At 31.8% G+C, this 11,030-nt stretch overlaps 1 protein-coding gene across 1 annotated transcript; it reads left to right on the top strand.

Annotated features, from left to right (window-relative positions):
- The first annotated feature begins 611 nt into the window (after positions 1-611).
- LOC112688793 (glucose dehydrogenase [FAD, quinone]-like) lies at positions 612-9,694 on the top strand. Its single transcript, XM_025562156.1, has 7 exons — positions 612-805; positions 1,736-2,014; positions 2,124-2,250; positions 7,244-7,620; positions 7,973-8,365; positions 8,573-8,971; positions 9,082-9,694. Exons 2-7 carry the CDS (start codon positions 1,784-1,786, stop codon positions 9,439-9,441), a joined length of 1,887 nt encoding a protein of 628 aa, XP_025417941.1. The 5' UTR covers positions 612-805; positions 1,736-1,783; the 3' UTR covers positions 9,442-9,694.
- The last annotated feature ends 1,336 nt before the right edge of the window (positions 9,695-11,030 follow it).

Raw genomic sequence — 11,030 nt, 5'->3', positions numbered from 1 at the left:
ATTATTATTATTATTATTATTATTATTATTATTATTATTATTATTATGTAAACGCTTTAAATAATATATGTCTTATGTTGGGCCAATCTAATTACTGCAACCCCTCCACATCAAACCAGATGAAAGAAAATGTTACATGATATGCATACAACAGTTCACAGTAATCTATGTTCTATTGAGTCTCATTCGATTGGATATTTAAATACAATTATCGGTTTTAATTGGTTTCCGTTGGGCATATTAATTGATCTTTATCAAACAAAAACAATTATTTATAAACATCTTAAAAAATTAGCTAAAACGAACGTAATTATTAAAATTTTCATTATTTTTAAACATAAAACGTTTAAATATTCTTATAAAATCTATAGCTAAAAGTCGGAATCGTTAATGAGATGTCCCTTGAAAACCAAAAAGAGATTGTTTTATAAGACATCGCGCTTACGGATCTTCGTACCATATTATTACACATTTTTGTTATTCTTTGCACGTTTTTAATCTTACTTATTATATTATTAATTTTTCCATTTTCATATAATTATATTATATAATAAAAATTTTATGTAAACGCTAAATTTGATAATAGTATAATATAACTTGCTATACCCAGTACAAAAGCAGACGGCATAACAGACGAAGCGGCCTCTTGACCGCACTGCGGTCACTTTCACACGGTGTGGCGTTCATATCGCACCGGAAATCATAACATGGACATACGTTCATTATACTGGCTACGGCGGACTAAAATCAATAACAATAGTACCTATAACATTCATTCATTAGACTCTGACATCTCTGTTTAACGGTAATAACAATAATTGTGCGCATGTTTGTGAAAATATTTACCATCAATTCCCACGGGTGCATTACATTATATACATATATTACATACCACCTACAATGAGTATGTGGTATCTATGACGTAAACATAATAGCAGTTCTGTTAAACTAAATAATTCAACCAAATATTTCAACTATTAACATATTTTATTATATTATTTTCAATGTCTTCGTCGATGTTAGAGAAATTATTCGTTTGTTTGAAAAATAAAAATTGTAGACATAAACATATTATATTACTATGTGTACGTCTACATAATTTTAGTTAATATACTAATATGTGCTGAACAAAATCCTAGGTTCATCTTTATTGTAAACGTCCGAATATAACGAATTATACGTTACTGATCGCCTTCACTAAAGATCACAAAAATCACAATATAATGACTTTTCCATATTTATACTTAATGCCTATAATTCGATCAATATTTAAGCCTCTGCATGTTTGCCACTCAAATTTAAATTATGATAAAAAATATTTTGTATGAGAAATTTTATAATTCGTTGTACTTTTTTTTTCCCCGAGGCTTGGAAAAATATTTAATGTTGATAAACATAGTGAAATATTACCGGATAGGACGCGCTATTTTTTAGTACATCAACTAAACTCGTGTTTTTAAATGTTTAACATTCGATTTACATTTTTTTTTTTTTTTTTTACTAACCTACTAATAGGTTAATAATACATAACATCTGCAAAAACATATACTCCGTCGACTAAAATAATCAATGTTACTTGTTGATAATATCTTCTTGCGGAGTAGAACATTTTTCTCGGCACAAGGGTAGTTTCATTTATCGCACATCCTCGACCACCAGGCGTCCACTTATCACCACTAAGGACTGCAATGGTATTAATAATAGCACGACTAATACATTTAAATACTGATTTTAGAACTCGTGTCTGGGAGCAATGAAGTTGCAGTGAACGCACGTAGCGGATATGATATTCGCATTGATTGCAGCCGGGTCAGCTTTAAAAGCTGGCTTGACGATTGTGGGGACTAGCGTATGGATGATACCGGTTTTGATAGCCGCTATGGCTTATTACCGGTATGACCTTTACGACCCAGAATCGAGGCCTTTCAACCAAAAAATACTGAGACGCGAATACGACTTCATTGTAATCGGTGGCGGATCAGCTGGTGCGGTGGTTGCTAGTAGGCTTTCAGAGGTAATATTTTATAATTGACCCTTATAGACACACACTTCCTCTCTCTTATCTACTCTAACCTCCCCCCGATGGCGTTCAAATTTATAGACCATTTAACGGCCCATTATAGATAGGTCATTGGAGTGTTTTGCTTCTGGAAGCCGGTCCGGACGAGAACGAACTGTCCGATGTTCCTTCGTTGGCAGCCTATCTTCAACTATCGCGTCTAGACTGGCAATACAAAACCGAACCAACTGGTGAGTCTCGTCAATATTTCTAATCTATAACATATCCATTGTAATTACGTTACCATGACTAACGTTTTACATTTGAATGTGCACTGGAATAATTAATTATATTCTTCGTTACGCTATAGGGTTTCTTCGTGTTTAATGTTCAAACACAATGAAATATTTATTAAAATTAAACATAATTACACATTCATTGATCGAGTATAAAATCAAAACGCCAATAATCTAAATATGATAGCAATTAGACGCACCTATGAATATTTTTTAGATTTCATGTTCAGTGAAATATTTTAAGAAATATTTATTGAAATAGCAATAATTGTTTTACATGTTAAAAATTTCATATAAATATTTTTAACAATTATTCAATCTCAAACTTCACCAACAAATTTCAAATTACAATTATTTAAACACTGGAGATATTTAATATATATATATACTATAAACATTTTAAACGAGGACCAACATTTTCAAGTGATGTGCTTTTGGTGTCTGCAATCAAATACACAATATAATACTTTTAAATTTGTATTTCAATTTTATCGTTAGATTTCCTCATGCTCACAAAAACTGAAAAAAAAAATCAAGGAAATAATACTACATTTCTTTGAACTTTTTATAATTCTTCTGAAAAAAATAATATTAAAAAATATATCTTTAATAACAGTGTGAAGCATATGGTATGAATTTATACAGTCTTAAATAAATTTTCTAACCATTTTAACTATTTTAGTTTTTATCCATCTTGTTTGTTTTTCTCGGTGATTCTGTGTTTTTGTTAGAAGTGAATTTCCGTGTTTCTAAGTGCTTTTACATTAGTAATTTTCACGAAAGTTAATGTTATCACTGTTTCCATACTAGTCGGTCAGCTGTTTTCCTCTGTGGCGCTACACTTGACTACTAGTTTTAAGGTATAACCTTAAATTTTGCTGTTGAAATAGCTCCGCTTGGTTGAACTTTACATTCTACTTCGCCTTTGCTCTTACTCAATCTACTTATTTGTAATTTTAATTGCCTATCAACTATCACATGGCATATTACTTACCAAGTCTTCTAACTCTTGCCTAATAATGAGCCTTAGTTTTCTCTCTAAGGACTCTGTAAAGATGATAACCCGGTCTACTTCCTCTGCTGCTACAGCTAAGCTTACTAAGATGCAATTACTTTCCTTTACACCCCTCTCATCGAATGAATTCCGTTATATTATCTCTGGGATTCAGAAAGCTCAGGAAGATTTATTAGCTGGTTTTAAGTCTTAAGGTAATCTCAGGACAAAAAGCATGATGTATTAAAAGCTAGCTTATACGCATTATCCACTCAGATTAGGGATTTTAAGTCTGAGAACGCATTTCTCAAGTCTGACTTTGTCATTCATTAGGAAAAAGTCTATGCTCTCGAAACTTCCACAAGTAACTCGCCTATAGAAAGACAGATTGTGTACCCAAATTTTTCTTGAATTATGTAAGCTTGAAAAATACACATATTATATTGTTATTCATGATCACCAAGAATCATCTTCAGCCCATTCTACCGACAAAATAACTAATGACATATTACTTCCTTTTGAAATATTTTTGTCTTTTTTACTTCTTCTTCTTTTTCAAAGCCTTAGCCTTGTTATAGTTAAAAAATAGATCTCAAATTCTCTCTCTCCAATGTCAGAGTCTTCATATATTAATACCCGAAACATTCAGCCATTCCAATCATTTCTCCTATGAATGTCTTCCACGGTCTTTCTCTTCTTTTACGTCCATTGATTTTTCCTTCCGTTATGATGATTATAAAAGGGTTATGTCTTATTAAGTTTCCTATAAGTTCTCCGCTTCTTAATCTAATGATGGGATACTAAAATATTCTTCTCTACTATTTGGAGAATTCCTTCGTTGCTCTTCCTTTCAGTCCTATTAATACGAAGTATTTTTCTCCTGGTCCATATTTCCATTGCTTTGATTTTCTTTTTATATTTTGCTGTTAAGGTCCAGGTTTCACTGCCATATAACAAAACACTCCTTATGTAGCTTTTGGCAAAGTTTTTTCTGGTCTTAAGACTAAGATTCTTGTTCATGGGTAGCTGTTTATTTTTTTTTTTTTGTGTTAAGACTTTTTTTTCCTTGGCTATTCAGTGTATTATTTTTACCGAACATCTACTGTCACTTGTTAATATACTTTTTAAATATATATATGTTGTACCTGATCGATCGCTATATTATCCAATTGTATTTTAATGATGAGGATTCTGCTATCCTTACTTACAACCATAGCTTTATCTTCAAAGCTAAAATTATTCAGACTAAGAGGAGTGAATGCTAAGTGGTCTCGTCCTCTAAAAATAAATTTTCCCTCGAAATAACTAATTATTCAGTTTATTAATGATTATGATGCAAGCAAACAATCCTACACTGGTCCACCACCAATCATATAAGTTGTCCGAAATCGCAAAGCAGCTGGATGTTCAGAAATTCGACGTATTTATGCTGAATCTGAGGCCCGTAAAAAACATGGTGAGCTCGGAGTCGCTGTCAGATATAAAAATGGTATTCCTTTTATTTCCAGTAACCGTCGCAAAACCAGTGTCACCCACCAATCCAATTCTAACTCAATTGTTTCATCAGAAAATAGATTTTGGCTGTTAATCCGTTCCTTGCAAATGACTACCAACACATAACTACGACCATCTCAACATATATCTGCTGTACCCGTTACAAATCTAATCTTGCTATTTTGAATTTATCAACAAATATTCTAATAATACGAGTCCTAATACCCTTCTTAATCCTCCGTTGTTTTAGATATTCTTTCGAACTTATCTAATCACTAATCGTAACATATTCTACCAGAATATGCGTTACTTAAGGACTAAATTACCTAATCTTAAAAGTAATATCCCTATATTTCACTCCTACTCGTATGTTGTCGTTATCTTAACAGAAACTTTATTAAATTCTGAAATTTTAACACTGAGCTTGGCCTCTTCAACAGTCATGTTAATATATTTGACAGGTGCCCGCTTTCAATCTCCTTTAAAAGAGAGAGTGGCATTCTTATTGCTGTCGTTAACTCACTCAAATCTTTTCCTGTTCATGTTGACATTATGTTAAACAATTATTTATTACTTTATCTATAGGTTCTTTCAAACTATTAATTGGTGCTATTTATCAACCACCCAATTCTTCTCTTCTACTATATGTAGTCCATACTTCCACAGTAAAAAAGGTTTTTTCCTCTAAAAACCCATCAAGTATTTTACTTTGCAGCGACTTTAACCTTCCTCAGATAAATTGGACAGGTGGTATTTCAATATTAGGATTTACTGCTTTTGACAACATCTACAGTCTCTTCTCATCTTGTAGATTCATTCTCCTTTCTAAACTTTTTTCAGCTTAACCAAGTATATAAATCTAATGGTGACCTTCTTGATCTTGTGTTTTTTACTTTATGTACGCCTTCAATAACTCCTGCCCTTCGTTATTTGTTTATCCTGCCTCGTTTCACCCACATTTGTATATTTACTATCTCTTTTAAGAGTTTTATGAACCGCAATCATCCATTCAATCGTTTCATGACATTAAATCTGGTGATTACACTGCCATATTTCAGTTTCTTGGATCGTTTGATTTAGAGAATACCTTCTGGCTATACAATCTAAATGAATCAGCATCGTTTTTCAATACCGCTCTTCTTGTTGCCATTTATAAATATGATCTTCTAAAAGTATTATCACATCCTAAGTTTCCACGATGGACTTCTCACTGCCTTAACAATTTAATATTCAAAAAGAAGAAAGCCTATAAAATATTTAAGCGCGCTAGGTCTCCTACATATTATTCATTATTTACCGAATTACGTGCTAAATGTAAACGATGCTCTAAATCTGACTACTGTGCCTAAATTAAACAAACAGAAGAGGCCCTATCTTTTTCTCCCTCCGGGTTATGGAGTTATGTTATGGATCTTAAACAAACACCCCAAAATCTTTCGGTTGTTCACTTCTCCTCCAATGCCTAATCCAATTCTCATATTGAGTCAGCTAATCTTTTTGCTTCTTATTTTCCTTCCACATATAATCACTCTTCATCTCCGTTATCATTTCAATCTCCCTCCTACGGGCAGTTAATTTTAATCTACCTTCTAACATACATTTTTCATTTAATGAGGGACTCCTTCTCCTTGGTTCAATAAATAAAATCTTCTCCAATGGACCTGATGGCATACTAGCTCATTTCCTAAATAACTATCGATACTCAATCGCTTACCCTATATTTTTATTATACGAACATTCTGAAGGCACTTTTCCTGCTGTATAGAAAATTTGTTCGTTGTGGCCAGTTCTCATGTCTGGTGACCTTTCTGATGTCACAAATTATACACCAATATCTATAATTCCACATTTAGCTGAATTCGTTGAGTCTCTATTATACTCTAATATTAAAATAACATCAAATCATATTATTATAGATCAATAGCATAGCTTTAGTCCTAGCAAGTCTATGATCACCAGCAGTATTACTTTTACTATTTATGTGATTGAAATTATGGAAAAAGGTGATCAATTTGATGTAGTCTTTACTGACATTAAAAAGTCCTTCGACTTTGTTGGTTTCCTTATCAGAGAGCTAAACTTACTAGGTATCGGTGACCCACTTCTCTCATTTCTACGTTTTTATATCTCTGATAAGCAAAAACTCGTAGAAAATAATGATTGTAAATCACCCTTAACTATTAATTAATTAATAGTTAATTAAATATTATAAATTATAACTTAATAATATTATATATAATATAAATTAATAACTTAATATTAATTAATTATTAATACTCCTCGGTTGTCCCTCAAGGAGGTCATCTAAGTTCTCTGCTACTTATCTTATTCGTTAGCTCTATCACAGGTGGATCACCGTTGCGAAATTTCTCTTCTTTGAGGATGATATCAAAATTTACTTGAAATTTAATGGTATTTCCTGTTACCAGACTTTACATTAGTTTGAAATTTTGTTTTTAGGCAAGGCGTGCTTAGGCTTAAAGAACGGTCAGTGCAATTGGCCTCGTGGTAAGGTATTAGGTGGGTCAAGCGTATTGAATTACATGTTATACGTTAGAGGCAACCGACACGATTATGATGGTTGGCGTGACATGGGCAACGATGGTTGGGGTTACAGTGAGATATTACAGTACTTTACTAAATCAGAAGACAATCGTAATCCATATTTAGCCAGGCCGGGATCACCGTATCACAGAAAGGGTGGGCTGTTGACAGTACAAGAGGCTCCGTGGAAGAGTCCATTAGTATTGTCATTTGTAGAAGCCGGTCAGGAAGTGACTGGTTACCCCAACAGAGACATCAATGGAAAATATCAAACCGGCTTTATGGTTGCACAGGTAATTTATAAATTCAATTATTTTTAAAAAACTTTTGCTTTGAAAACTGTTTACATTATTCATGAATTTAAATGAAAATTCTGAAAAATTATACGAATTACGTCTAACCCATCACTGTACATATATGACATTAATAATTCTATGATACTTTATTCCTATAATTAGGCAACTACGGTAATCACGTTTTGTAAAAATTCGTGAAATAACAATAACACAAAATTACACAATACATATACTCACAAAGAGTTGTAACTATATTATTATGATATAAACTTCCACTACAAAAAAATGGTGACCAACTCGTTTATCTTCATTGGTTCTTAATAATGTCATTATTTACAACAATTTTCAGGGTACAATTCGGCGAGGTACTCGTTGTAGTACTGCTAAAGCTTTCCTTCGACCGGCTAGGCGCAGGCCCAACTTACATATAGCAATGTACGCGCATGTCACAAAAGTGGTCATAAACCCCATTACTAAACAAGCGACAGGAGTGCAATTTTTGCGTGACGGCCGGATTCATTTGGTTCATGCAAAACGGGAAGTAATACTCTCAGCGGGTACCATCGGCAGTGCACAACTCTTGATGCTGTCTGGAGTTGGCCCGGGTGAGCATTTACAAAGACTAGGTATACCGGTGCTACAAAACCTACGTGTCGGTGACAATCTACAAGATCACGTAGGCATGTTCGGGTTGACGTTCATTGTGGACAAGCCTGTTGCTATCATACAAAATAGATTAAGGGTATGTTTATTTAGTAGCATTTTACTACAGTATTTTAATGTTTTCGACATAAAAGTAGTTTAGAAAATACTTTTTACAAGTATACAATAACAAATAAACGTTTAAGTAATAATTATCCATCAAATGTATTATTTTACTTTTAATTAATTAATTTACATTAATCACAGTAATCAATTAAAATACTTAACGCAAAGAATACATTTTTAGCCAATTCCTGTATCAATGGAATATTTAACCCGAGAAAATGGACCAATGACCACGCTTGGAGGTGTCGAAGGACTGGGATTTATTCCTACTATTTATGCTAACAACACAGACTATCCAGACCTCCAATTTCATATGGCACCTGCAAGTATTTCATCTGACGATGGTATTAAAGTACGAAAAATTCTTGGAGTCCAGGATTCTATATACGACCAAGTGTTCCGTCCTATAGCTAAGAATGATGCATGGACCATTATGCCTCTCTTACTTAGGCCAAGATCTCGTGGTAGTATTAGACTAAGATCAAAGAATCCAATGTCGTATCCTTATATAGACGCCAATTACTTTGATGACCCATTGGACATAGCGATTCTGGTCGAGGGCGTCAAACTGGCCGTAAAAGTGAGTATAAATGTTATTATGATCGAAATTCAATGTTCTTGGAAATCATCATTGATGAACGACCATTAATATTCGTTTGTATTTAATTAATAATATTTGTACGTATACAGATCGGCCAGAGCAGAGCTTTCCGACAATATCGATCGCGACTTCATCGTGTACCAATACCGGGGTGTGCTCGATACGAGTTTGGTTCCGACAAATATTGGGAATGTTCTATCCGCCATTTCAGCATGACCATATACCATCCAGTCGGCACGTGCAAAATGGGACCTCCTAGTGACCCTGCCGCCGTAGTCGATCCAAGACTGCGTGTATACGGCGTGCAAGGTTTGCGGGTGGTCGATGCGTCGATAATGCCAACAATTGTCAGCGGCAACACGAACGCGCCAACAATTATGATTGCTGAAAAAGCATCGGATATGATCAAACAAGATTGGCTGTCTAATAATAACCGTTACCAAGGTTGAACCGCGATCACTTCGGTCCAGCGGCAGATGAGAAATGGAAGTTTGACTTTTAAACTTTACCACTTAATTATTTAAATGTGCCATTTGCTATATATTTACTACCATATATATATTGTTAAAAAATGTACATACTCAAATTTTGTTACCATTTTTTTTTTTTTTTTTTTAATATTATTGTACATTACATAATGCATATATTGCATGTAAAAATAGAATAGGTTTTATTTTGTAATATATATTATTTTTACTTGTAGTCAATACTTCACATTTTTAAACCTGAGTTGTATTTTACTATTAGTGATGGAATAATATATAAATATTTTGCAAACATTGATACAAATAATTTCATTGAACTGTAAAAATAATATAAAAGTGATTGAAAAGATACTCATTTCTAAAAATATCCAAACTATCACCATTCATGATTGTTACAACTTTTATTTTTAAATATTCTGTTGTCAAAATAATATTCAAGGCTTAATTGATAAGTATATTCTAATGTTCTATTCTGTTTCTTATATTCTTAATACCTATTAAAATATATCTGTTACATATTTTATTTTTCATCAATAACATGTGGTCCTTAATTATAGGAAAGGAAAAATATCTTATTAATTTTATTACTAATCGCCCTAATTTTCATATTCCAATAAAAGTCAAAATTAATAATGGCAAATTTAAGTACTCATAAAAAACTATTAAACAAATACTAGATTATAGATAACCTCATCAACAAATCATACCATAAGTGATGAAAATATTACATTGTTATTTTAATTTGAATCTATCCAAACTTAATTATAAAAGTTATTATAAAATTACGATTAAACAGAATTTAATGCATTTTAAATTATAGATTTATAAAAAATTGTATAAATATTTATTTGTTTTATTAATAATTTAAATATTCAATAATTTTGATACAAAACTGAAGTATATATTTTTTAACTATTTTCAAATATTTAACCCCATCGATAAACGTAAACGCATTACAACAAACTTTTTTTTAATAACGACCCTAATTTTCTACGTATTCGGATAGATTTATTTTTCAAACAATTTTTGTTTAAATGTTTTTTTTTATATTTTCAAAATTGACTATATAAGACTTTGTCAAAATTTTAAGTTAAATGTAATTGTTTTTTTGCTTACAGCACTAAATTATTAAAAATAGTGTCAAATAATTGAACTTAATTTTTAGTACATGATATTTTTGTAATTTAAAAAATAATAATAAACTAAATATTTTTATTATTTATTAGATATATTGTTCGCAAAGTTCGGGTTTCATACGGTTTTATCCAAAAAATGCTAAAAAAAACACAAAATGTAAACATATAAAATTGATTTTATACATTTACGTACAGGAGATTCTATTCTTAGTTGGTAGGAATTTATAGTTTAGTTTATTCAAAATAGATTATTTAGATTCCTAAACTTACCCAGGTATTCTCTACCAAAATAATACCTTCATATTTGATTTTTTAATATTTTATGCTAATTTTACAAAAAAAAAAATGTTTGTACATAATTATATAATCAGAATGGTGGTCTTACAAGAGCTGACTCATCGAAATGAACCCCGATTT

The sequence above is a fragment of the Sipha flava genome, unplaced genomic scaffold, assembly GCF_003268045.1.
Source record: "Sipha flava isolate LNK unplaced genomic scaffold, YSA_version1 40983_pilon_pilon, whole genome shotgun sequence".
Classification (NCBI taxonomy): domain Eukaryota; kingdom Metazoa; phylum Arthropoda; class Insecta; order Hemiptera; family Aphididae; genus Sipha; species Sipha flava.
The sequence above is the reverse complement of the archived record's forward strand: the minus strand, read 5'-3'. Positions and strand labels throughout refer to the sequence as shown.

Coding starts and splice junctions, on each gene's coding strand:
- LOC112688793 (XM_025562156.1), top strand. CDS start 1,784: ATGATATTCGCATTGATTGCAGCCGGGTCAGCTTTAAAAGCTGGCTTG. Junction 2,015..2,123: donor TTGCTAGTAGGCTTTCAGAG/GTAATATTTTAT, acceptor GGCCCATTATAG/ATAGGTCATTGGAGTGTTTT. Junction 8,366..8,572: donor TCATACAAAATAGATTAAGG/GTATGTTTATTT, acceptor ATACATTTTTAG/CCAATTCCTGTATCAATGGA.